The sequence below is a fragment of the Cordyceps fumosorosea genome, assembly GCF_001636725.1.
Source record: "Cordyceps fumosorosea ARSEF 2679 chromosome Unknown scaffold_4, whole genome shotgun sequence".
NCBI lineage: Eukaryota > Fungi > Ascomycota > Sordariomycetes > Hypocreales > Cordycipitaceae > Cordyceps > Cordyceps fumosorosea.
This window is the reverse complement of record NW_017387304.1, coordinates 1248730-1274666: the sequence shown is the minus strand read 5'-3', so window position 1 is coordinate 1274666 and position 25937 is coordinate 1248730. Positions and strand designations below refer to the sequence as shown.

The 25937-nt window shown below is 55.4% G+C and overlaps 10 protein-coding genes across 10 annotated transcripts; 4 read left to right on the top strand and 6 right to left on the bottom strand.

Annotated features, from left to right (window-relative positions):
* Positions 1-924: 924 nt before the first annotated feature.
* Positions 925-2304, top strand: ISF_02584 (hypothetical protein; the record flags this gene model as incomplete). The annotated part of the gene is made up of 1 exon (XM_018846190.1): positions 925-2304. The coding sequence occupies one exon, from the start codon at positions 925-927 to the stop codon at positions 2302-2304; it is 1380 nt and encodes a 459-aa protein (XP_018706897.1).
* A 405-nt stretch (positions 2305-2709) lies between these two features.
* Positions 2710-3475, bottom strand: ISF_02583 (hypothetical protein; the record flags this gene model as incomplete). The annotated part of the gene is made up of 2 exons (XM_018846189.1): positions 2710-3007; positions 3063-3475. The coding sequence occupies 2 exons, from the start codon at positions 3473-3475 to the stop codon at positions 2710-2712; spliced, it is 711 nt and encodes a 236-aa protein (XP_018706896.1).
* A 1268-nt stretch (positions 3476-4743) lies between these two features.
* Positions 4744-5367, top strand: ISF_02582 (hypothetical protein; the record flags this gene model as incomplete). Its single annotated transcript, XM_018846188.1, has 2 exons — positions 4744-4996; positions 5069-5367. The coding sequence occupies 2 exons, from the start codon at positions 4744-4746 to the stop codon at positions 5365-5367; spliced, it is 552 nt and encodes a 183-aa protein (XP_018706895.1).
* A 585-nt stretch (positions 5368-5952) lies between these two features.
* Positions 5953-7192, bottom strand: ISF_02581 (hypothetical protein; the record flags this gene model as incomplete). The annotated part of the gene is made up of 2 exons (XM_018846187.1): positions 5953-6747; positions 6818-7192. The coding sequence occupies 2 exons, from the start codon at positions 7190-7192 to the stop codon at positions 5953-5955; spliced, it is 1170 nt and encodes a 389-aa protein (XP_018706894.1).
* An 891-nt stretch (positions 7193-8083) lies between these two features.
* On the bottom strand, positions 8084-8997 carry ISF_02580 (actin cytoskeleton protein; the record flags this gene model as incomplete). Its single annotated transcript, XM_018846186.1, has 2 exons — positions 8084-8834; positions 8915-8997. 2 exons carry the CDS (start codon positions 8995-8997, stop codon positions 8084-8086), a joined length of 834 nt encoding a protein of 277 aa, XP_018706893.1.
* A 1230-nt stretch (positions 8998-10227) lies between these two features.
* On the top strand, positions 10228-13916 carry ISF_02579 (candidapepsin-4 precursor; the record flags this gene model as incomplete). The annotated part of the gene is made up of 7 exons (XM_018846185.1): positions 10228-10765; positions 10836-11146; positions 11198-11455; positions 12459-12726; positions 12843-13083; positions 13147-13447; positions 13602-13916. The coding sequence occupies 7 exons, from the start codon at positions 10228-10230 to the stop codon at positions 13914-13916; spliced, it is 2232 nt and encodes a 743-aa protein (XP_018706892.1).
* Positions 13917-14384: 468 nt separating this feature from the next.
* Positions 14385-15788, bottom strand: ISF_02578 (Aminotransferase class-III; the record flags this gene model as incomplete). The annotated part of the gene is made up of 1 exon (XM_018846184.1): positions 14385-15788. One exon carries the CDS (start codon positions 15786-15788, stop codon positions 14385-14387), a length of 1404 nt encoding a protein of 467 aa, XP_018706891.1.
* Positions 15789-18839: 3051 nt separating this feature from the next.
* ISF_02577 (FAD-binding, type 2) lies at positions 18840-20814 on the top strand (the record flags this gene model as incomplete). Its single annotated transcript, XM_018846183.1, has 4 exons — positions 18840-19126; positions 19191-19391; positions 19461-19668; positions 19741-20814. The coding sequence occupies 4 exons, from the start codon at positions 18840-18842 to the stop codon at positions 20812-20814; spliced, it is 1770 nt and encodes a 589-aa protein (XP_018706890.1).
* A 118-nt stretch (positions 20815-20932) lies between these two features.
* ISF_02576 (zinc-binding oxidoreductase ToxD) lies at positions 20933-22090 on the bottom strand (the record flags this gene model as incomplete). The annotated part of the gene is made up of 2 exons (XM_018846182.1): positions 20933-21740; positions 21819-22090. The coding sequence occupies 2 exons, from the start codon at positions 22088-22090 to the stop codon at positions 20933-20935; spliced, it is 1080 nt and encodes a 359-aa protein (XP_018706889.1).
* A 1193-nt stretch (positions 22091-23283) lies between these two features.
* On the bottom strand, positions 23284-25368 carry ISF_02575 (Protein kinase-like domain protein; the record flags this gene model as incomplete). The annotated part of the gene is made up of 3 exons (XM_018846181.1): positions 23284-23423; positions 24190-24962; positions 25019-25368. 3 exons carry the CDS (start codon positions 25366-25368, stop codon positions 23284-23286), a joined length of 1263 nt encoding a protein of 420 aa, XP_018706888.1.
* Positions 25369-25937: the final 569 nt, after the last annotated feature.

Here is a 25937-nt window from a genome sequence, read left to right as displayed (position 1 = left end):
GTAAGTCGAGGACGCGCAATGCAGGCCGACAGCGCAACGTCACCCTTCACGTATTCGCGCTTTCCCCAGCCGCCCATGTATTCGGTCCCTTCACGTACCCCTCGCATGTGTGGAATCTTGGTCGCGTCAATTATCGAGATGATGTAGGTCGCCTGGATTGTTCCTGAAGAGTCTGCAATGAATTGATTTTTTTTTGGTAAAAAGAAGACAAGGCCGGCTTTTTAGAAACTCTTTTGCAGCAACCTAGGTACCACCATAACGTCTGTAACTTTTACGGGTTTACCCACTGGCACAAGTACCTACAGTACATACATACATCAGTCCCTGTACCCACGCTGCAACCTTGCCCACTGAGTTGTCCTGTCCCCTCCCCGTCTGTCCGCCGCGGCGCCGCCTGTCTCTCTGTCTCTCTAGCGCCTGTCCGCCTGTTCGTCCCTCTTGACTTCCGTCTCCTTGCTTGGTCTTGGCTTCTGCCACTTCTACCTTCTACCTTCTGCCATTCTTCTCCATTTCTCGATTGGCTTATCCCTCTGTTTCCCAGATCCTATTCTGCCTGGGTCCCGCCTGTCTCTCTCCTACTGACCTACCATACCCTCGACTTTACCTCCTACTTACCTTTTGCAACACCAAACGAAACTTATCCTTTCTTCTTCTTCGGCAAGCGCATTCTTAGCCTCCCCCCGGCTCCTCATCCATCCTTTTCACTCGTTTATTCTTATTCGGCTTCTGTTTCTTTCATCCTCCGCTGGTTGCTCACGACTCCCCTCGAGCCTCGAGTCGCTGCCGCTTCCCTACACAGCCTTCCTACCACCGCCGAATCGCTGCATGCGACCGACTACCTGCGCAACCACCCAAATCAAGAGCCTCCTATCTGCGTCTGCCGACTCTCTCCCCTCGTCCGCGTCCCTCTAGCCATGCGAAGATATGCCGCCGCCACATGGCTTCCCTGACATAATCAGACGGCCGGGCACAGCAGTAACCACCTCGCCGGAGCTGCTCAAGCCGCCCCTTCCAACTCTTCCGACCAGCTTCTCACAGCACGTTCGCGACACCGAGGTCCAGGTCCCGCCTCTGATTGCCGGCGCTCTCGTCGCCGCCTTTGCAAACACCCTCGCCGAAGGCCTCGACAATGCCCTTCTCACCCACTACTATCTCGAAGACCAAAAGGTCAAGATCAACCTCGACCGGGTCATCGATCGCCTCATCTCCGACTTCTGCGGCCAGATCTGGGACGAGCTTTACAAATTCTACCACAGCGACGAGTCCGCCTCTCGGCCAACCAGCCAGGTCATTCTCCTCTTCGAAGGCCCCATTCGCCAAATTATCCTAATCCTAAATGGCCCCGAAACTTCGCGCTGCGTCCTCGACCGCATCGGCCCCAGCCTGTCACAACGCAGTGTGAGTTGGTCCGCGAATGCCGGCGGGATTGACCTGCCCCTAGCCCTGCAGCTGGTATGCGGTTTCTGGCATCGTGAATTTCCAGACGTCTCTCCAGGCGGCTGCCCAGAGCAAATCGCACGGACCCTGCATTCTCTCATCCTCGATGGCCAGGCCTCACGGCGTCTCATCTCCGAAATTGACCGCGTCCTCCTCTCTCCTAATTATGTCCAAGTCCACATGGCCGAGTCAGCCATTTGGGACGTCATTCGCAAACGACCCTTTCCTCCACCTAGCGACGGATATCAATTAATTCAATTCAAATTCGACTGCCAGCTTTTTGGCCCCCTCGACGGGATTGGCGATCCTCAGCTCGTCAATCTTGGCTCTTTACCTGCTATTACCGGCACTGCCGCTAGTTGCGTCTACACCACTGTGGCCGAATACATAGACACCCGGTGGCCCAAGTGCGGTCGCCTACTACTGAAATGCCTCGAGGATGCAGTCACCAACGCATCCGCCTCGCATCAATCCGGCGATCCCTGCCCGGGCATGTCAGTCTGGGATAGCACCGATGAAGACGCCGTCTTTTGCCCTGGCCTACGCCTAATCCACCTCGAAATAGAAGATAATGCAATTCGCGTCAGCGCCTCGGCTTGGACGCACACGCTCATTGAGATTTTCCAGCAAATGTGCTGGACGTGTGCCGCCCTCAGCGCATCCCCCTTCCCGGGCGGCTCACTATCCGAATGCGCCGTTGCTGTGTCAGACTGGGCCTACCAGGACGGTTCCGTCTACATGGACTGTGGCATAACACATAAACCAGTACAAGAAGGTGAAAGCATGGCGTGGCTGGAGCAATTTCATGGGGCGGCGATAGCATCTGGTTTTCCACTGGCGGGATTCTCAATACCACAAAACACATGACCGAGGCGTTTCGTGTTTCTTTTCTTCTTTTCTTATTCCTTCATTTCATGGTTGGGAGTTGGATTCTGGTGTTTTTGAATCATGGCACAAAAAGACGTTTCTTTTGTGAGCCCATCGGGGCTATCTCAGGGCACGGTTACACGTGTTACTCGTTTTTCTTTTATCACGGTTACATTCTGTATCACGGTTAGACGGATGATGACGGCTGCATCTGGATTATCCAAACGTCCTGTAAATTATTATCTTAATACATGATACCCAAAACTTGCTCCCCGGGACTGATTCGTTGCTGCGAATGTCATGACGCAACCCTCTCTTGTCCCCATGTCCCGTCACCACGGCGGCAAAAGCCGCGCCACTGCCGGCGCGAGCCGTCTGTACCGGAACCCGGCGTCGCCGAGGCCATCAACCACCACGGCACGTGTCTCGGGCCCCGCCATGATCATCGGCCGCTGGTCGGCGGCGGCGCGACGAACGTCGACGGGCGCAAACAGCCGCGACTTGCGCAGCGTGCGGTACGGGTTCCAGCCGCACGCGGTCGGCCTGGGCGCGAGGCGCGAGCAGCGCCATCTTGGCGGCGACGACGACGGCGCCGGAGCCGCCGGACGAGGACGGGTGCTCGACGGGCTGGATGACCATGAGCAGGGGCCGCTGCGAGGGGGCAAAAGCTTCCCAGTCCGTCCGGGAGATGTTGGCGTAGTATCTGCAAGGGTTAGAAGAAGGAAGGAAGGAAGAAGGACGGTTGGTGGAGGGCGTACTCAAAGATGGGGCCGGGCTCGGCGACGAAGGCCTCCACGCCTTCGGCCTTGAGCACCTCGGCGAGGGCGTTTCGGCGCTGCAGGTAGACGTCCGCCCTGACACCCGCGACGGCGCCCCGGGACGAGGACGAGGCGTCGTGGCTGGGGGGGGTGGTGGTCGCAGCGACCGCCTCGTGTGGTTGGGCTTGGCGGTGTGCCGGGCACGGTTGTGGGCGCAGCAGCTGGTGCAGCAGAGATGGCGTCGTCGTCGCGGTGCCACCGAGGAGCCCGCAGACGGCCATGGTCAGCAACATGCCGGCTGCGAGGGCGGTGATGCAGAGACGGGCGATGAATCGTCGCGGCGTCGGCCCGCGGCGGCGACGGCAGTGGGGGTCCCAGTCGGGATTCTGCAGCTCGAGATCGGGATTGCCCATTTTTATTATGACGACTTGATAAGCCTCCTTCAATCCTTGCTTCTCCTCCTTCTTCGTTCCTTTCTTCTTTTAGGAGCCGGAATTCGCGTGCCGCACCCCGATACAGCTTTGGCTACAGTGGGGGAGGTCGCCTGGGGGAAGGGGGTCTGCTGATTGTGTATAAGAGACTGCAGTCAATTTGAGCCTGCTCTCCGCGAGGCGAGAAGCAGAACAACGGAAAATCGTAAAGAATAATGGAGAGGCAGAGGATGAACTGAATTCGGCGGTCTTTTTTTTTAGTTTAAAACTGAAAATCGCGACAAAGACAGGGCAAGGCGGGAGATGAGAACACAGTTATGCATTCCGCCCTCTTTGGACAGCACCTCCGGATCTGGAATGCGGGCATCTAGGAATTAGCCTTTGCCGGGTTGTGCGTGTGTGTGATCTGCGCTCCATGGTACAGAATCCTGTCTGGGCTGAACTATTAGTTACTAGTCATAAACCCCCAATTGACCAAGTATTGGGCTGAACGTGCCCTTGCTGTTACTTCACGCCAAGCTTTCTCCCTGTGTGCATTGCGGTTCTGAGACAGACTCGGTGCCCCCTCGTTCAACGGTTGACCAACATGAGATGAGCGCGTGCCTAGCGAGGCGACTAGTGCAAAATAAAGCGACGAGGGGAGAATTGATTCATTTGAGATGAGAAACGGCTTCGATCAGCTAAATGTTCTTTAGTCTCGTCGAGGCCCTCAAATCCCAGTCGGTGGAGGCACTACCTACCGGATGAACCGAGATGCAACTTTATCCCTGGCAGTCCCGAAGAAGGTTTCGTCCGAGTAAGCTTCTTTCCTATTTCCCGTGCCATAAAACCCGTTTCATATGGGCATTGCATCCCGTGTCCCTGTGCAACGCAGCCTTGTCATTGAGCCAAGGAACTAGTTAGCCAGCTGCATAACACCACAGGCACGGAAGCCAAGAAAGGAAGCCCAGCCCATGAGGCTTCATTATGTCGCCTCTGCAGCATCTTCGCTCTCGTGGTGAAATTCATAAAGACAAATGCAAATCTAAACTGAAATGGAGTGGCCGGCCGAAGTGGCGGCAAAAGTGAGTTACGTGGCGGAGCCAGAGGCGAAGGCAAAGTGAAATGCATCTGAGATGAAGAATCAGCCGAGATGCGCACACGGCTCTTCTTCCAGCCCTTGCCTTCCCCGGGACGGAGCTCAAGAGCACCAAACTCCTCTTGATTTCGGTTACGAAAACCATTTACACACATCATCACTCTCGCTCACGATGCCGCCTCGGCACACAGCCCACCACACCACCAAATCGGCGACAGCTGCGCGGAAGCGCTCTACTCCAAGTCTCTCCAGCAGCAGCGGCAGCAGCAGCAGCAGCAGAAGTCCCTCCCCCCTCCCCCTCTCGAAGCAGGTCCGCGCGCTCGAACGCGCCCACGCCTCGGTCCAGCAGGTCCTCGCCTCCCAGGCCGACCGCTCCTCCACGCTCGCGCGGCGCGTCGAGGAGCTGACCGACGAGCTGGAGCCAGGTGCGCACCGCGCACGCCGCTGACACCGCGCGGCGCGTCCGCCGCACCGCCCTGCTCCTCGCCGACCACCAGCGGGCGCTGGAGGACAAGTCGGGGCTGGAACGGGCAGGCGAGGCGCTCCGCGCGCGACTCGCCCACGAAAGGCCCTCGAGAGCCGCATCCACCGCTGCGCCGCGCGGATCGCCTACGACATGTTCGAGGGCGAGGAGGAGCGCGCGACGCTGCTGGAGATACTGAGGCGCTGTCGGGAGACGTTTCACGGGGTCAGAGGGCGCCGCCTGGGCCGCGTCCTCCCTCGCCGGGGCCGGAAGACGGCGACGAAGCGGTGGCTGTGGCGTGCGCGCCCCGACGCGAGCCGCAGTTGCCGCTGACACCCGTGTCGATGCCCCGCGCGGGGAAGTGGGAGGAAGAAGACGTGGTCGTTCTTGACTCCAGCAACTCTGAGATGACACCGACGCGACACGAGGGGCTGCGCTCAAAGAGAAGGCGCCTAGTCAGCCGCGGCAGTCCACGCGTGGCAAGCTGGGACTATGCTTGAGTGGACGAAGACTGTTTGGACGTCAATGTCTGATTCACGGTGTCCATGATGATCTGCGGTTGATACCCTTGACTTGGAAGAGTTACTTGTTGCTTTGCTGAAAAATGGTTTGCGGACAATCATACTCTCTGTTTCACGATTGATGTGCTTGCGGATTCCGGAAAGGTGAGACTTACTTGTTTGATGAGAGATGGCGGCAGGGTTGTTAAACTTACTTGCGCGTACTGTGGAAAGAAAAAGAAAGGATGCAGGCAGAGTTAGAGAAAGGCGTGCCTTTTTTGGAGTTGAGTGTCATTGGAAAATGTATATCTAGAAATCTGGACTGCAAGTATGCTGCATAGCATGTGAATACAAACTCCCTAAACGCCCTTGTTGTGCCCTTCTTAAATCAAAATTGTCCGTTTCCAATTTTCCGTTTTTACTCGCCCTCAGCGCGAGAGGCATAGCTGGCCGCGCTCTCGCCGACCTTGACCTCGTCGTCGGGAACACCCACGGCCACGCTCATGACGCTCTGTCTGGCGCTCGAGCGTCCCTTGTCACGGGGTCCGGCGATGCTGGCACCGCCCGTCGGCACGACATTTGTGCTAGCTGTGGTACTAACGCTCTCGCTGCGCACATGTCGGCTGGTGCTGCTTTCCCGGCGCTCGCGGACAAGCTTCTCCAGCTCGCGTACGCGCTTCTTGAGCATATCGTTCTCCTTCTTGGCCGTCTCGAGTTCCCCTCGGTAAAAAGCAGTCTCCTCGTAGCGTGAGGTTGCGGGCATGAAGGCGGGGCTCGTGTGGTCGCCGCCGAAGCTGCTGCCCGGCGTAGCCGCCACCGAGTTCGAAGAAGCGTGGTGCGGCACGCGCTGTTGGTGAAAGTAGCTCGAGGGATCCAGGCCGGGGCCGGTTAGGTGTACACCGCCGCCCGGAGCAGCCTGGCTGGATCGTGACGTGCTGCTATCCTGTCGCGAGAGTGGTACCGGGGCCGGGGGTCGGGGAAAGTGCGTGCCACGGCCATCAAAAGAGGAGACCAGCTGGTGGCTCTGGCTAGCAGTCGACGAGGTGCGATGATGGCGTCTAGTCGTGGGTATGGAGAAACCTGAGCCGGAAAGCAGCGATGTCTCGGTGATGGGGTCGTGGCTGTTGGTCGCAGAGACCGAGGACGCGTTCGAGGCTACCGAAGCGTTGTGAGTGGCTCGTAGGAGGGACAGCTCGCGGGTGAGGCGGTTGACCTGGCAGGAGAGCGTTAGCATCCGGCGAGGTAGCATGCTGCAGCACGCAATCATGTGGCGGGGGACATACCAGAGCTTCTTGCTCTTTCTCGAGCTCCGTGTGCAGCTCAGAAGTGGTCATGGGGCGAGGATGTCGGAGGGGCCCAGGACCGCTCGCAAGCTCGGACGGCTGGGCGGGCTGTGCAGAGGGGAGGTGAGGAGAGGGGAGAGAGGAGACGGCTGCGCTTCCATGCTGCTGCTGGTTGTTCACGGCTGTCTGATTGGAGGGGAGAATGTTGAGGGACGAGGATGGCGTGATGTTCCCAGGCGAGGAGGAGCTGCCGGATTGTCCGACGGCGGCAACGCCAGCGGAGGAGGCCGAGGCCATCTGCACGCTGTTCGACGGGCGGCGTGAGGAAGACAGCTGGGGGTGAGGTGAGGCGGGCACCGAGTTCAAGTCGGGCATGGCTGTTCACGATGCAGCTCTGTGTCGTCCGGCTAGGTAGCGAAGATAGGGTAGCTGGTCCTTGCCAGAGGGCGTTGGCTATAAGGCGGGAGCAATGCGGCGAGTCGCTTGAAGAGGACGCATGTATTCCGAAGCGGGGTGGAGGAGGAAAATTACAGGACGAGAGAAAAGGGCGAGCGCCTGCAGCGACAAGGGCGTTTGAAGAAGAGGGAGGGAAGAGGCAAGAGATAGGTGGGCTGTGTCCAGCAGCTTTTGGGAGGAACAAGGTCTCAAAGGCAAGACAACGGCAAGACGCGCAGTGGACAAGACAAGTCTGCCCCCTGCAAAAATCCCTGCAGCAAGCCTTGGCTTGGGTTCAGTTGGGTTGCTATCGAGTGGCTGCCGATGTGAGATTTGTTGATGTTAATTTACTAAAACATAACACGGACGGAGAGGGCCGGTGGCCTGTTTTAATAGGGGTTTTATTACCTCTGTCGTGTGACTGATACAGGCGCCCTATTGGGCATACTAGTGTGAAGCTTCAAGCCGATGACTTGTGCCAGAGGGGCGCCGCTATCACCAAGTTGCGGGGAAGCCGCCCGCTGACCATTGGAAGTTACTGGAACAATATCAGGCGGCCGTGCCGCATATCACTATGAATACCGACGCTTTTGTTGACAGGCAATGCGCCAAGCTGGTTTGTATATATATTACACAGGTCGTGTAATTATGTGCGTCTTGTATTTGGATTAATCTCACCAGTTTCGCGTCAGGACACTCGTGTATTTATTACTTGGTATTGATTGGTAGGTAAACGAATGCAAATAAATCAGTCACGTCATCAGTCGCAAAGGCCGTAGAATCAATCAATCTCAAACAATCATGCCATCAAACCTCAAAAACCGTAATCGTCTAGCCAGTCTTGGTGTCAGCCGGCGCGGGCGCGGCAGCACCAGTAGCACCGGGAGGAGGGGCAGTACCGGCAGGAGCAGTACCGGCTGCGGCGCCGACGGCCGGCTCCTCCTTGGGCTTCTGCTGGCCAAAGACGCGCTCGAGCCCGGCAGCCTTGTACGCGCTGCCGCCGTGGCTCTCCTTCTTGAGGTCCGCGAGGCGGCGGGCCTCGGTGTGGATGTCCTGGACCTGTCGCGAGCCGTCCGTGTAGAACTTGACAATCTTGCGGCCCGTGTTGGTGGCGCTCGCCTTCTCAAAGTACGAGCCGAGGCCGGTGAAGAAGTGGTTGGCCTTTTGCGACAGGCCGTAGCTCTGGTCGGTGGCGCGCGCGCGGTCGGTCGCGTGGTACTTGGAGTCGAGGCTCTGGATCGTGCCGAGGAAGCGCGTCGACACGCCGTGCTTGGTGTCGAGCTCGATGGCGTGCTCGATGGCGGCGTCGCCGACGACGTAGCCGTGGGCGAGGTACTCGGCCAGGATGCGCGCGCGCGGCTTCTCCTCCTGCGTGATCTCGTCCGAGTCGCGCTCCTTGGCGTCATGCGCGGGGTCGTCGCCGGGCGCGGCGCCGCTGGCGCTGCTGATGGTGATGTGGTTGGGGCCGAGCTGGGTGTTGGTCAGGAGGAGAGCCGTCTTCATGGCCGTCTCCTTCTCAAAGGTGACCTCTGCCGTCTTGGTCTCGCCGGAAGTGGTGATTTTGATGTCGGTGACCTTGCCACTGCAGTATGATTTAGCAGCTGCTTCTTGTCCTTCTTTTTTTTTGATAGAAAAGGTTAAAAATTCTCTAGAAGGACTTACCAAAAGACAAAGAAGTCCTTGACCTCGCTATCGCTAGTCGAGGTGGAAATGTTCTTGACAATGACGGTAGCTGGGGACGCCATGGTGTTAGTTCGTGCGGGCAGGTTGATAAAGGTGGTGATATGCGGTTAAGGATGAATCAAATCTGTCTTTTCAGTAGAGATGAGGTGATAGAAGTAGAAAAAGAAGTAAAATTATGCCTGGGACAAGTTTGTTGGGAAGGGCAAAAAGCATGTGCTCGTGGCAACATGGCACCATGGATACATACATAGCTCTAGCTGTGCTTGGGGCGGGGCAAAATATCGCGACGTCATCTCGTGTCTGTGGCGGTGCTGATCCGCATCATTGAGGCACTAGGTTAGTGAGCTGATGGGCTGCCTCCGTCCTTCGTCGTCGTCCTCGTTGTGTGGCTCAGGTGAAACATGTGAAGACAAGACGAATTGTTGAGGACCCTGATGACAAGATTGAATCAGCTTGCGTATCCTCTCCTCACGTCGGACATGGAGTTGATGCCCTGACACCTTTGACACCTGCGTGTCTCAGACTACGGTCACTTTCCGCATGATGGTGTCGGGCTACAGGGTAGTATTGGGATAAAAGGTGATAATTTACTTCGTAGGAAGCTGGTAGGGAAGTCCATGGAGAGAAAAGGCAAGACAAGGTTGGTAAATTATGTGACGATAATCCCGCCAAGTTTACTGAAACCTGGTGCTCCTCTATCACCTCCAGAGCTACCCTCCAGGTCCCAGAGCTTCAGCGCCAAGCAGTGACATAAAGCCGTACACCTCCACGTGTCTCCCGTGGTAAAACGTAGGCAGCAACCGTCGAAACAAAAGTCGAAACGGGTGACGTGAATTCCGTTACATTTCCGTAAACGAGTACTAGCAGACATCCACCAATGGTACTCCAGCACGGCTAGATCTCTCCGTACCACATATAACCTCTTGTCCCAGCTGTTGGTTCTAGTCTCGCCAATTTATTGCCTAAAAGAGACACACACTAGATCGACGAGTTGCGTCTTGGCTGCCCCCCTAAGGTTTAGTATGGTAAGCATCCTGATTCGACTATGGTTAATCTGGTGCGGCAAGATCCACCACGTACGCTCGCATCATCGAGCCTTGACTCGATCAAGAGACGGACTGGAGAAAATGCTCGGCTTCATTTATAATCCCCTAATCAATACACAACTGTTGTCGAGATGAGCATTTGTCAGCAGAAATCCGTGTCTATTTCGCTGTCTATAAGTAAGGCAAAGATGTTGAGGGTTTCTGCCAGTCAAGTCGCACTCGACACCGCCATCAGTTAAATCGATCATGACCGCAACAATTCATCTCGTACGGCATGCCCAAGGCTATCACAACCTCTCCAAGGAGAACGAGCTCCTGCACGACCCGGACCTCACCCCGCTCGGCGAGCGCCAGTGCGACGAGCTCCGCGCATCCTTTCCGCACCACACCGAGATCACCGCCATCGTGTCGTCGCCGATGCGCCGCGCGCTATCCACCAGCATCCTAGCCTTTGGGCAGGACCAGCTGTACCCCGTGGTGGCGCTTGAGGACCTGCAGGAGGTCTCGGACCTGCCCAGCGACACCGGCAGCGAGGTCGCGGCCCTCGGCGCCGAGTTCGGGCACAAGGTCGACCTGCGGCACGTCAGCCGGGATTGGACGGACAAGACGATGGCGAGCTCGTTCCAGGCGGAGCTGGGAAAGCTAGAGGCGAGGGCTCGACGGGCAAGGCTGTGGCTGCGGGAGCTGGCCCGAGGTCAGGGGGATGGCCACATTGTGGTGGTGGCTCATGGCGACTATATGCACTTCCTCACCGACGAGTGGCAAGGCGTCCCCGAACTGGACTGTAAGTGATTTGTACCTGGCAGTTGGAGTGTCTAGGCGTTGCATCTACTAACCTAATCGTCGTAAATCAGTCTACGTTTGGAAGAATGCCGAGTACCGCTCGTATCAATTCAACGATGTGCACAGCTCTGATGAAGATGCCCTCCTAATAGAGACATCGGAAAGTTGGATCCGGCGACAGGGCACCGAGCGCCGCCCAACACGCGCTCAGCAGGAAGAATGGAAACGTATAGTCTATCAGAGGCTCAACCCGCTTTATGCAGCCATGGGTCTACCGAAAGCATATGAGTCAATCCAGTACAAAGACAGACTGTCCTCGGTTTCCATAAAGGCTCTCGCCCCGACATGTCCAGTCCCTCCTCAATCTGCGGCTGCTGTCACTGTGATGGGCTGGGTGGCGCGATAGACGCCGTGGCTGCTCAGGTTCTCGCAGAGACCACGCTCGAATACGGCGATCCCCGATCCTCCCGGCCAGCCCCGTGCCGCGGCGTCTTGGACGCGCGGTCCGTCACGATCTCCACCGCGGCCATCAGTCCGCGCACGCCGCGGCGCAGCACGTCATGTCGGCGACCTCTCAGTGCCGCTCCGGCAGCCAGGCGGCAGGACGTTCATGCCGCCGGAGCTCTGGATGCACTCAACGATGCAGCGGGCCGGCGACCGGCACGATTTGGAGGTCGACTATGCGCCAGCCGTACTCTTAGTACTCTAAGTCCGTCTCCCAGTCGTGGCTGCCGTCATTGGAGCGGTGTCGACGCAGTGTGGTTAGATGCAGCGGCCTGCTCATAACACAGAAGTCTGGATGAACGGACAAACAGGGCAGCATAACGCTCGTAGTCGCAAAAATGGCATACAGTTTTCCTATATCTCATGTGCTTTAGCAGATGCTTTAGCATGTGCTTTAAGCGGCTAAGAGACAAGTAAAGGCTATAATATAATAAGTAAGCATAGGATAACATCATTTGCCCCTCTAATTCGTTTAGAAGTTGGTCTCGGACCGACTCAAGTAGAAACTACACGTCGGCGTAGTTTAAGTTTACCCTTACGACGGGACGCTTCAACAACTGCAGGGAATCAGCCTAGCTTATTAACATTTTTACTGCCCATAACTAGTATACAGTCATAATGACTAAGTATGAACCATAAGGGTATCCCCTGTTTCACCCCTGATCCCCGAAAGCTCGGGATCTACACTGGCCACTCGCGGCGGCAGGTGTGCGGCACGTGTAGTACCTTGACAAAACAGTAACAAATATAGTATACGTTGATTCAAGAGAAAAGAAAAGAGGGAATTTAAAAACAAGACAAACGGAAACAAAGATTTTTATTTGCAGATTAGTGATTCCTTTTATCATGTTAGTTCTGAGGCACCAGCTTTACCACTGAGCGACTGCGACTACAAGATCGAAGTAAATACCAGTCAGCAAGTTCAACATGCCTGGTCTACGATACCCTCAAGTTATCAAGTTCCGCAGCAGCTTATTGGTACTGGCTAGCCTATGTGACTAGCGGTAGATGACTCGGTGAATACGATGCGCAGCCTTCGTACCATTATCCCGCCATCCCAGTTCATTGTTATATCTACCCCATATACGGACAAAAGAAGACAAATCATTACGCAAGTTGCTCGCGATCCCGACATGCTGCCTAGTCTAGAGAGTCATTGCATCTATGCAATGGGCTCATTTTGAAGCGAGAGCGTCGTCTTGATCGCGGCAGTCGTGTTCAGTCGTGGAAGCTGCTGCGAGTATAAGGTCATCATCGAGCCCGACACCGGATCTGAAGGCCTCTGGGTACCTGGCGCATCCCCGGCCAACGGCCGCACGGGCGACGAGTCGGTCTACTTTGACAGAGACGCGAGCACCTCGGCGCAGGACCTGAACACGGAATCGGGGCTTCAATATGGCGCTGGCGGCAAGGAAACAGTCTGGTTCAACATGATTAGTGATGAAGTCTCTGTTGGCGGTAAGGATGAGATTGGATTCTCTGGTTCTTCTCCTTCATGGTGTGATGGGAGCTGACGCACAACGTCTAGGCAAGTCCGTTGGCAAACTGAACTTTGGTGTTGGCAACATGGCCAGCCCGCGCACGAGCCTGGGACGCATCGCCGGCGTCATGGGCCTCCGTCCCTCCCCTAGCCAGAACAAGGGGGAGGGGCGACTTTGTTTCGCAGAAGCTCCTTGACAAGAAGATTGTCAAGACCCGTGCGTTTAGCATGGCCCTGCGCGAAAAGGACCAGGGCCTGCTTACGTTCGGCGGCTACGACACGAGCAAGTTTTCCGGAACCCTCGAGAGGCTTCCCCTCCAGCCGAGTTCGAGACAGTACGTATGAGCCCAGATTCCTCTCTATCCTCTCTTGCCCTTGTTCTCACCTACCGTCAATAGCTACATCGTCTCGGTCCAGTCCGTTTCCTTGACGGGCAGCGCTGGCAGTGGCAGCGAGACCGTCCTTGACGACCAATCGATCAAGAAGCCATTGACCATTGGCATTGACTCTGGCTGGCCCGCTCTGGTCTTGAAGAGTTCTCTTTACAAGATTGTCCAGGGCAAGCTTAAGGCAACACCGGGCTCGTTTGCTCAGATGCGAGTGAGCTGCGACCTTGTCAGCGCCAATTCGTCGCTCGACTTTAAAATGACCGACAGCACCACGGTTTCGGTGCCCCTTGGCGACATGTTGCTCAGAAAGGTTGACAATGACAAAACCTTCATTCTAGCCATTCAGAGCTCCAAGGCCCCAGCTGGTAAACCCCCCCCCCCTTCCTTTCTTCCTCCCTAATAACTCTGAGGCTGAAGCCCGAATCTATTTAGAGACGGATGACTTGATACGTGTAGACATGTAGATTGGCGGTCACTTCTTGCGCCGATTGCTTGTCGTATATGACCCGGATGCGAGCTGCGTCTACGTCGCCCGTGGCGCCGACTGCGGCATGAGCATCGTTGCCATTGATGGCAAGATGCCGACCGATGCCGTCAAGGGCAAGTGCAACGAGCAGCCGGTCGCCGCTGAGCAGCCCGATGCGAGCGCGCTGGTTAGCTTGGGGGTTCTGACCGAGGAGCAGCTCGGGAAGCTCATGAATCCCCGCATTGATGAGGAGTCAAAATCTCCCACCGGGGTGAGAACAGAGAAGAATGACAGACTTGGCGATAGGTTTTGAACGACAGACGCCGTTGTTTCAGGGAACGTCAAGTCTGTGAAGAAAGGAAAGAGAATAGTCATGGCTCTCTTGGCTGAACCGGAGTCTTGGTCACTTTTCGTCGAGCAATACCTATCGCGATGCTGTTCATTGGCCATTTCTTCATCGCTAGAATAAAACTTCTCTGGATCTCGTGTACATTCATTCGTTAGTCAATACGCCCGGGGGCCTCCAGCTATGGCGCGGATATCCGTCCGCGCCATCATCACCTTGCATACATGTCGATGATTTCGTCTAGCGCAGGCTTATATAAGAAGCTGCGATGAACTAGCACTCTTTATGCCGCCATGGGCCAACCAAAAGTATCAAATTCTCATTGATCCAATCCGACTGGTACTCTACCGTGGTGGTTCTTCGTCCGTTGGATCCGTTAGTAGGTCAACACTATAATAAAAACTAATGACCATCTGATGCATGAGGATAATTGGTCTAGTACAAAGGCAGACTGCCCTCCGTCTCCGCAAAGGCTCGCTCCAAGATGTCCAGCCCCTCCTCAATCTGCGCCGCCGTCACCGTGATGGGCGGCGCGATCCGGAAGACGCCGCCGAAGCTCGGGTGGCTGCTCAAGTTCGCCCAGAGGCCGTGCTCGAACACGCGATCTCCGATCCTCCTGGCCAGCTCCGTGCCCGGCGTCTTGGACGTGCGGTCCGTTACGATCTCGACCCCGGCCATGAGCCCGCGGCCGCGCACCTCGCCGATGCAGCCGTACCGCGCCATCAGCCCGCGCAGCCCGCGGTGCAGCACCTCGCCGACCTCGCGCGCGTGCCGCACCAAGCGGTCGCGATCGACAATCTCGAGGACCTTGTCGCCGACGGCGGCGACCAGCGGGTCGTTGAGATGGGTCGTGTAGAAGAAGAAGTTCTTCTGTTGGGACACGCGGTGGATCTGCTCGCTGGTCACAACAGCGCTCAGTGGCAAGCCATTGCCGAGCGTCTTGGAGAGCGTCAGGATATCCGGGACGACGCCCTCGTGTTCGATGGCCATCAAATCGCCGCAGCGGCCCACGCCGGTCTGTGCCTCGTCCACGATCAGCAGCATGCCTCGGCGCTCGCAGTACCGCTTGAGGGCCGCAAGGTAGCCCGGCGGCAGGACGTGCATGCCGCCGGAGCTCTGGATGCACTCGACGATGCAGCAGGCCAGCGACCCGCACGACTGGAGATCGACCATGCGCCAGCCGTACTCCAGCTCCGCCTCCCAATCGTAGCTGCCGTCATCCTTACGGAAGACGGAGCGGTACGCGTTGGGCGCCGGCAGCATCATGGTGCCCGGGACGAGGGGCCCGTGGCCGCTGCGGCCAAAGTGAAACTGGGCGCCGACGGCCTGCGCGGTGACGCCGTGCCAGGACGCGCCGAGCCCGACAACCTCGAACTTGCCGGTGTAAACCTTGGCCAGCTTGATGGCCGCCTCGTTGCTCTCCCCGCCGGTGGAGAGGAACAGCGCGCGGTCGAGGCCGGCGGGCAGCATGCCGCACAGGCGCTCAGCGAGGTTGACGACGGGAGGCGAGACCATGCCGGAGAAGGTGTGGTCGAGATGCATGGCGTGGTCGGCAATGACCCGGACAATCTCGGGGTGGCCATGGCCTAACAGACAGGACATCTGGCCAGACGTCCAGTCAAGCAGTCTTCGTCCGCTGGCCGTGTAAAAGTACAGTCCACGCGTACCAGTGACGATTTCATCGTGGATGTCACTACCAAACCCTAAAAGATATTTTTTCGACTTTTGAACGAGAGTGTCCTGGTCCTCGTTCTGATACACTGTTGATGCTGCATCATCCTTCGCAAGTGGCAGGGCGAGAACGTGGTTGTCGGCCTTGGTGGTGAGTCCCGGCGCCATGATGATCAAGTAGTGAATAGGAACGAAACAGATAATGGAGAGGGGTGCAGAGGAGTGATTCTCATCATAAACTCGGCGAGGGGTTCTTACAATTTATACCGGCGGGAGTATAGATAGATAGATATATTTGGGTACCCCGAATAATTGCCCACTGAATAGTTTCCCGCGGGCAACTCTCCTCGGAAAACTGCCCGCAGTCGGCGTCGGTCTGGACCGTTACCACACGTTTTATAGCGGGTCCCAAAGACTAGGAAAGAGTTGATCTAGCATTGAAGTATCCGGCATGATAAAGTCTTCAAGATTAAAAACGTCGCTGGCGGTGTGGTGTTCCGGCGCCTCATTCGCTAGCACCTTGTTGATGATGTCGGCGTGCTGCGCCAGACATACATCGCCCATATCCCAGCCATGGTTTTCCTTGTGCAGGCTTAGTGAATCAATTAAATGCTTGGCCAACTGAAAAGATGTAGTTTGCGCAAGGCCTACCGGAGAACTCTCAGTCTCCAGTGCGTGACGGAGTAAGAAGTTGACGGTAGTCGGGTAAGCGAAGGCGCCGACTGACAGCCAGAAATCATTCAGCTGCAAAGGCCGAAGACGATCTGTGAATCTTAGTAGTTCTTCTGCCACCTTGCGGCCTTGAATATAACAGTTGAAGACATGTTCCTCCAGTAGGCTTGAATCCTGCTTCGCAGCCTCCAGCTCGACCCTCCGTATGAGCAGCTGCACACTCAGGTATGCTAGGCGAAGATTGGATGCCCCCGGAAGGTTCAGGTTTGCGCCTCGAACAATTATTTCCCGAGTTATTCCGACCAAAGAATCGACCCACGTCTGCAATGTCAACTCCGTTTGAGCTGCGCTTTTGCTCTTGTCTTCCTGGGTGTTGTAGATGTGCTGCAACGCTACCTCAAGAACACGAGTCAATCCGGCCAGAGCGATGAAGATAGATGCGGCCTGTAGCTGCTTATTATCGGAGTCTCGTTGACATAAATATTCTACCGTCGGGGGTGGCACATCTTGCTGCGACTGGACGATACGCGGCGGCGTACCATGCGCAAGGCTCGTCCTTTCCAATGCATGCCAGTCAGCCACGGACTTTGTGATACCCTTAGGCAACTAGCTGACTTACCATTTGTCATGAATGGAAAGTGCCCACCAGATACGTATTCTGAGATGCTTCTCCGAATCGGGTATATTCCAGGATAGCGGATCATAATTCAATCCTAGCGAGTGGGCTATAGAAACGGCCGAGCTCAAGAGGACTCCATTGCCAATCAGCGAGGTCGTTGGACGACCACCGACATTGAGCAGAATCGCAGCAATGATGGAAACTCCGGGAGACAGATGGAGCTCAGAGTACAGTGCTTCATTTGCAAGATTCCAGATGAATCTCCCGTCCGGCCAAGTTCGATCAGCTGGTTTGGCGGAATGTCGGCAGTACACTGTCATGTGGGCGTAGAGACAAGCTAGCAATGACGGGGATATTTTTCCCCTGCAGTCTTGAAGTTCTCGCCGAAGGGAATTTTCATCTATAATCGGCATACAAATGTTGATATTGCGGAAGTATCTTTCTCCCAGTTAGCGGCGCAGTCATTTTCTACACATTTCGAGCTTTGCATACGTGTCGATGATCTCGTCTAGGTTAGGCTCGAGGAGCTTTTCAATCATCTCCAGCTTCTGCGCCGACGGACTTTGATGAGCTGCGAAGCCTAGAGGCCGCTTTTGGATAGTGGTGAATAACACAGGCTTGGACCTTCCTGGCGCTCTGGGAAGGAACATCCTGGTACTTGTCGATAGGGCGCCTGGCACACCGGCGAGATAGTCTGTGAGAACGCGGCTGTCATCCGTGGTAGCTGGGCCGACAATGTGGAGGTTGAGGTCTTCATCGTCGACTGGACCAAAACCGAGAGGCTCTTTGGAAGTTTGAATGGAACCGTGAGACGCTTGTATTTGCGATGGGCTAGCATTATTTGACCTGGTGGTGCGGCGACGGGAAGGACGCGAGGCTGTGACTGCGACCCTAGGTTCCCCTGTGGTGGCTGTGCTGAGATTTCTTGTGCTCGAACGCGGAATGGAAGGTCTCTGTGCTGAATTCGACTGTGTTGAATCTGGGAAATAGCAATTGGACTTGTGCAGCTTGCACATCAGACACGTAGAGCTACTGGCCTCGGTCTGGCATCGTGACTTTCGGCGGCGGCAGGGGACGCAGGCGGGCTGAAGGTGCGACCGGTACGGCCGAGCAATGTGAGCATTAGTATCCATGTATGTGATGATGGTACAATGTTTCAGCTAGAGCTAGATGGCATTGTAGAAAACAAGGGATGATTGGATGCGATGACTGGGCCATTTGATGGAGTGATGATGGAGTGGGAGGGCTCGTTTGCCGCGGGGAAGTCGACAGCTGCCATTCCTGGTAGTGATGGATGGGTCAGGTCCAGCACAGCGAAAGTCTGAGAGGCCGAGAACCCCAAGAGGCTAAATTTTTTACACGACCATCTAGAAAATTGCTTGACAATTTATTTAGTGTTGCTAACTCTTTACCTCTTCAATTATCCGCTTATAGCTTAAACAATCTCGGCACAGCGGCCCGACTGAGCTTGGGGCCCCGACAAGAGAGACATGCAGCTTCAGCTCAGACAACAATTATGCGCGCGCCACACATCACTTGCAGGGGAAAACTGATACAATTGACCCAGTTTTGATGGTAGGTTATTAACAATGGCATGGTTATCTCAAGTGGGAGGGTGGGCAGCGGCGGCGTTTTCTCTCCCAAGTCCACCGTCGGCGTCAGCAACCAAAGGGTTCGTTTTGGCCAGGCCAATGTAATACGCACGGCACATTTCTCTCGATTTCTCTCGATTTCTCTCGAACTCATAATATTACCTTTTCATGACCCCGGTTCATCCATGTTTCCTTTGGGCCCTTTCTCCTGAATGCCCACTGTCTAGACACAAGTGCCAGCGATTCGGTAAACACGCGGCTAGACCCCTGAAGAGACCTTGGCTTTCTTTCTGCTTCCTGTTAGTCACTTTGCTCTTTTATTCAAAATACTTCAGAATGCTCCCAAAACTTTCACTGCTAGCTCTGACACTATCAGTCGCCAACTCGGCCTCTAGGCAAGCTGTTCTCAAGCCGTCACTACCAACCGTACAATCAGCGCCGCACTGCAAAAACATACCAGGAGATGCCGGATGGCCACAGCCTCAGACCTGGTCCAAGCTAAACAAAACAGTCAACCGGCGCCTAATTGCTACGGTTCCTCTTGGTTCCGTGTGTCACGACCCAAACTACGACGAGGTCAAATGCAAGCAGTTGGCTGCCAATTGGGGCCTTGCCCAGCTTGAGTACGCATGCGCCGCTGTAAAAAGTGCTGCAAAATTTCCTTCGCTAATTCCTACCTTGATGTAGTGTTCCCGAGCCCGCAGAGTTCATGTCCGCGTATTTCCAAAACAACAGCTGCACGCTCTTTTCACCGAGGTCTGCGAAGTGCGAGTTGGGAAACTACGCGTCTTATTCCATCGACGTTCGATTAATCGACGATGTCCGGGCCGGGCTTAAATTTGCCCAAGAGCACAACATTCGTCTCGTTATCCATAACTCCGGTCATGAGTGGGCGGTCCTTTATCTATCTGTAGCACGCACGCCGTCGAGATGCTGACCAAGTCTGTCTCCTTGCAGCTTTTACGGACAGAGCACTGGCAAAGGCGCGCTTGCCTTGTGGATGCATAATTACAGCGAAAAGCAGCTGATCCCAAAATATTCGTCTTCATACTATGATGGACCCGCGCTTCAGGTACAGACGGGCGTAGAGGGCGGTGCAGCGGCCGCGTTCGCGACAGTGCATGGCTACACAGTCGTGTCGGGCGCCTGTCCGACAGTCAAGATGGTAAATAAGTACTACCAATACCCATCCATAGACTGTACGGTCTTTTCCTCGGCTAACACTGTTGTCTGACAGGCAGGAGGGTATCTCGCTGGCGGCGGCCACAGTTACTTGGCCGGCACGTACCGCTTCGCCGCTGACAACGTCCTGGAGTGGGAGGTTATCAAGGCGGACAGCTCACTCGTGATCGCGACGCCATCTCAGAACCAAGACCTGTACTGGGCGCTCTCAGGTGGTGGTGGTGGTACGTTTGGCGTGGTGCTCTCGGCCACCGTCCGCGTCTTTCCTAGCGAGGTCGCCGCCAGCGCCGCATTTTCATTCACAGTCGGCCAAGTCGGCGGTGTCGAACAGTACTGGAACTCCGTCAGTGCATTTCATCAGCATCTGAAGCCGCTGGTGGACCAAGGAATCGTTGCCGAGTATGTGCTAAGCAACGAGTCGCTGGTCGTGACCGGGATCATGGCGCTTGGGAGGTCGAGAGACTCGCTAAAGTCTCTACTCAAGCCCCTGACACTGGGTCTGATGGGCGCTTCCGGATCGTCGTTGACCCAGGATATACTAGCCGTCAAGTATGCGCAGGCAAACAGCTACTATGGGCTGTACAAGGACCAGATCCAGCCGCAGCTGGAGGACCTGGTGTTCCCAGCGACCATAGGCGGGCGATTCATTCCGAGGAGGTCGATGAATCAAAACTCAACCAGCGTCGACAATGCACTCCGCCAAATAGCTAACAGAGGTTACGTGTTCGCAGCGATGGCGCTCAACGTCGTCAATAGCGGGCGGAACCAAACTGCTCCGCCAATCGCGCCCAACGCCGTGCAGCCCAACTTCATCAGCGCGTATGGCTCTCTGATGATCAACCCCCGCTGGTCTAACGATTTGATATGGTCCGAGGCCGAGGTGCTCCAGAATGAGCTGCTGGACGAGACCCTTGCCCTGTACGACGCGGCCGTTCCAGACGCCGGAGTGTACAAGAATGAAGGCAACTGGGCGGAGAGGGACATTAAGAAGGCTTTTTACGATGGGACGTATGAGAGGTTGGAGAGAGTCAAGAAGGAGGTTGACCCAACTGGGGTCTTTTACGGCATCACGTCAGTTGGCTTTGACCATTTCCAAATGGACGGCAATGGCCGCCTATGTCGGAAGTAAGGGGCAATGCAGGTACGGAGTATAAATCGGCAGGATAGAGAAAAGTATCACTTTTCAACAAATTCATATCTTATCTTATCTTATTCAGTCTATGCTTAGTGGGGTTGGACAGGTTGAGCTACAAAGTATAGACCAGTTTCGTGCCCGAGACCTTTCCCTGACGCAGCTCCTCGAGGCCGACCAACACGCCCTGCAGCCCCTTCCCTCCCCTGTCCACCGTCGGCTCAATCGGCCGCAGCTTCTTCTCCGCCAGCAACCCCGCGCTCCTCTCCCAAAACGCCGCCGCAAACTCCGCATCCTCCTGCGACGCCGGGAACTTGTTCGCGCCGCGCTCAAACGCCTCGCCAAACGCCGTGTACCCGAGCTGAAAGCGCGCCTCCACCATGGGGTTCCTCTCCCTTAGAGAGTCCCTTGGCGTCAGCGGCGCCACCGTCGCGAAGATGCCCTCCTTGGAGGCGCTCATCGCGCGCGCCGCCACCTCCGGGAACTTGCCGTCGCCGGGGGCGCAGTCCCACGTCAGCGTGAGGCCGTCCCCGACGAGGGCCTTGATCTCAGCGACGAGGGTCTCGGCGGGCTCGTGGTAGTCGAGAAGGGCGGAGGCGCCGAGGGAGCGCAGGTAGGCGTGGTGGCGCGGCGAGGCGGTGGCGAGCACGCGCAGGCCGGAGAGCGCGGCGTACTGGATGCCTAGGACGGCGGTGGCGGTGCTGCCGCCGCCGATGAGGATGGTCTGTGGTGAAGAACCGGCGGCGGCGGAGGTGGATGAAGGCAGGGGCAGGTTGAGGAGCTGGTAGAGGGCCTGGCCGCAGGTGGTGACGCCGACACCGAGGGTGGCGGCCTGCTCGAAGCTGAGGTGGTCGGGGATCTTGACGGCGACGTGCTCCTTGGTTATGGTGTACTCGCCAAAGGCGCCATGCTCACGGTCCTTGCTGTTCGCCCACCGATATTAGTATGGTCAATCGCCTGGGGACGGGGGTTGCCGAGTTCAGCTGAGAGATTGGACTGACGCTCCAAAGGCGATGCCGCACACTCTATCGCCCGTTTTAAAATTCTTCTTCACATCCGGCCCGACTTCTTCGACGATTCCGGAAAAGTCGACGCCCGGTCGCGTCCCGGCCGCGAATCCGGACGGATCATGGATGGCCTTCCAGTCGGTCGGGTTGAGGGCGACGGCCTTGGTCTTGACTAGAATGTATCCCGGCGGTAGCTGTTGCTTGGCCACGGGTTGGATCTCAAGCTTGCCGGGGCCTGTGCAGATGATGGCTTTTGGTTCAGACATTGCGATTCGTCAAGAGGGATTTTGCTTCAGCTATCAAAGGCGATGGAGGTGAAAATGAATGTAAGATAGCAACGACTTGTTATATCTCCTCCAGGTCGGATGGCGTGATACTAGGTGCGGCTGTGGCTGCGGGGTTGAAGCCTGCTTTTTAGACTCTTCACAGCTGCTATTATTAATGCTCATAGTCAGGGCCGGCGTTGTTCAAGGGAATCCGGCGTGGCTTATTAACCCCCGAAGCGGCTCACTCCGCCGCGGTCATACTATTCGGCATCAACCTCATCATCCTCCTGTGGAGATGTCCGATGGTCAAAATTGCCCCCTAATTTCTCCAAACTGCCTTGCCAAACCGGCGGGGCCAAGACGGGAGATGGACGATCGGAGTGGTCCCGGTTAGCCCCTGTCCGGTTAGCCGATCGGAGGCTTTCAGGCGCGGAACAGCCGGCGCCGGCGCTTTTTCTCAGTCGCGGGCCAAGGGTCCAAATGCTTCTTCCTTTTTCTTTTCTTTTTTCACGCCAGGAGGGATATACACCACACCTTGTCCATTCCCGCTTTGCAATGGGCTGGGAGGACCGTGTTTCAACGGACGGGCCGGTCTCCGCGACCCCAGGACGTCGTACCACTTGGCAGCTTGGTCATGGTATTTGTGCGAATGTGTAATTTTAGGGGCATGATAAGGGATCTGATGCTAACTAGTTATTACTCTTTACTTTAGTAGTACAGGCTCAAGATGGCGTAAGGGCCACCCTCCCTCGACAGCGGCACGTACTCTACAAGTCGGTGTCTATTTCTGCTTATCGAGCAAGAATGCTCAACGGTATCCGGAATTTCGGTGCTTCATTCTCGTATCTTCGTACAGTTTTAAAGCCCAGGTCCTCTTAAGAAACCGTCTATGTTCCCGGGTCACTTTACTCAGACTCACCCCTCCGATACGGTTCATAATCTCTGTTTTAGCAACCGTAAAATACATAAGAGAGCGTCAAAACACAAGGGAATTAAGAAATAAAGTTGTTCGCATGTATCTATCTACCTAAATACTAGAACAAATCCCCCCTTTCTCAGCTTTCCTCCCCACTGTGGACTACAACATGGCAACAAGGCAATCAAGTTCTTGTTGCCGTTGGCCGTATTCATCATGCTGCGCATACATTTCTCCATATGAGAAGGTTATGAGATACAATGTAGCAGCTGCGGCCCTAGTTCTGGGCACCGCATTTTCCACACTTCATTCCGTTCTTCACCTTGGCGCCGCATTTCTTGCAGCCGACGTTGTACTTGAGCTGGTTGACCTGCTCCTTGACGTTCTCCATAGTATAATGGCGGTTGAAGGATTTTTCTGTGTGTCTTGTAGTAAAATCAAAGCTTGCTATGATTTCTGGTGGTAGTGTTGTTGGTATTCGACGGTTAGGGGGACGTGAGCTTTATATATGCTCAAGCCAGTGATGGCTCGCACAAGCTCTGGAGGTTCTTCGCCATCATCATCATTACACGCGTTGAAGTATTGAAACATGAGTCTTTGAGCACTTTTACTTGCCTTTGTACTTGCCTTTGTGCGCCTACCTTTGTGCTCTGCATTGAGGTGTTGCCCGCTGGCGATCCGCGACAACACAGCTGCATGTGACCAACAGGCAAGGTCGTTGTGCGCCGGCTATCCGCAACATGAATCATGAAGTTATATAAAGTACACATTAGTTGCATCTTAAAGACGGGGCAAGTTGTCGTGACGCGAAACTTGGCGCGTCTCCCGTCCACCTGAATGACACAAAGGTATTTTGCCACAGTCTCACGAGCTTTATTTATCAGCAACGCACCAAACTTGTCGTCACACGACTACATTAAATAGTAACCTGAAACTGAATAGCTTTCATTCGAATGACACACCCAAAAGTTTACCTTGCTTTCAGCTGATGGTACAGCGCGGTACATCGCAACACAAGTTTCGTTTTGTTCGCTCCCGAGTCGCACGCGTGTAGTCCGTACCCATACCCTACCTAACCCACGGTCCAAAGTTCAGTGTTGCTCCTGATCTTGCAGCATTTTCAGGGCTGATTTCATCCACTCGTCGTTGACCCAATCCTGATGCTGTTCATAGGCCGTCATACCTTGGTATGCACATGCAGAGGTACTTCCCAGGCGATCGGCAACCTTGACCTCGCCGGCCTCCGCTCCTTCCCACTTGGCCAGCATCTCCTTGAAGCTCTCCAACTTAGGCAGAGTACTCGCAATCCTTTCAAGAGCGAGAGGACGTGTCTCGACCACTCCTGGCGGCTCGACATCCAGAAAAGAGGAATCCGGATACTGGGCAACCACTTCGAGCGGAGCGGCCATGACACCGTCAAAGTCAATGACACCAACAATGTCAAAGTCTCCATTGACGAGAATGTTGTGCGCTCCGAAATCGCGATTTGTCAGTCGAAAAGGGCCATCCTGCTCTTCCCCCTGGATACGCAACAAATAGTTGAGAATGGACGGCAGCATGAATGAGGTGCTTTCGCGTAGATAATCTTCCGACACCGATTTCAGCAAGTAACTGGTAAGGGCGTCATAGTAGTCGGTGGATGACGACCACGGACCCTGGCCGGTTTCCAAATCTTTTCCGATAAAGAAGTCGTCTTTATCCTTGTTGTAGTAGAGACAACCTATCTTTGGGAATTGGAGTGAAGCAACTATGGCCTGAATGCGGGCCATTTGGTCGCGAAACTTGCGGTCTTGCTCGGGGGTGCCAAAGAGACCATAAGCAGAGCCCTGTAGTTCGCGAAGCTCGGACGCAACAGTGCCATGGATGTAGTCCATTAAAATAAAGGGAGAGCCTACCTCGTTGTCTGGCGAAGAGTCGTAGGCATGAACCTCGGGGATCGGGATCGATGTCTTCAGTCTGGTTGTGTTAGTTGCCTGGGCCGAGTAGACAATATCAAGGAAATTTGCATCTACCTCAAAAACTTGATGCTTGCAGCTTCCATTTCTATGGCTTGCGAGACTGGCAGGGCCCCACGGTCAGCAACACCATCGATGATGGGTGGGAGCCGAACTCTTGCTACCCAGCTGACGCCGTCGTCAAAATCCAGCCTCCGAACAATATTGAAGTTCCCTATCGCGAACTTGTCCGCGAAACTGCAGGAAATACCTCCCCTGAGTCGGGAAGCAATAGCAGCCACCGCTCCCCATTTCACAACTTTGAAAAAGTCGGTGGCGCGAGTATTCCACGCACTGCCAGGCTCGTAGTTACCAGCACCAAGCCACGCGTCGCTCCCAATAGTACGAGGAGTTTCTTCAGTAGACATCCTGCTGTTTCTTTTTGACCTTTTCCAAGGTTAGTTTCAAGGGGAGCTTGGTAGCAAGGTGCATATGGGGAGGTTTAAGTATGTCTGGTGGCTCGGCAGCCGCACGCGCCTTTGTTCTCTGTGCCGCTCAAAAAGGCGGAAGGCGGCAGTCATTCATGTACATGTTGCAGCACATTATTGTAACACCAACAAGGTCCTGATTCATACCTACGGACCCAGCGCAGAGTCAATCTGCACCCAACAACGATCATATCCAGCCCCCCCTGGTTTAAAAGCGCTGTTTTGCGCGCCCAAGTCTGGCTTTCACGCCGTCAAATTTTGGCGCTCAAAAAATGATTCACACATTTCCATTCCAGTTCAACTAACTCTGTTCTCTAATGTAATATTGAAGCGCCCTTCTCCCCCTTCTAAAAAAAAGCCGCCAGGAAACCCCATGCGCTATGCCATACATCAAGCCATCGCCATGAGGAAAAAACCCGCCCATAAAAGTAAATATATGTTTCTATCATGCAAGTAAAATATGCAAACGAATACGCCGCACTCAATGTCCCTCTCTGGCCCTTTCAGGC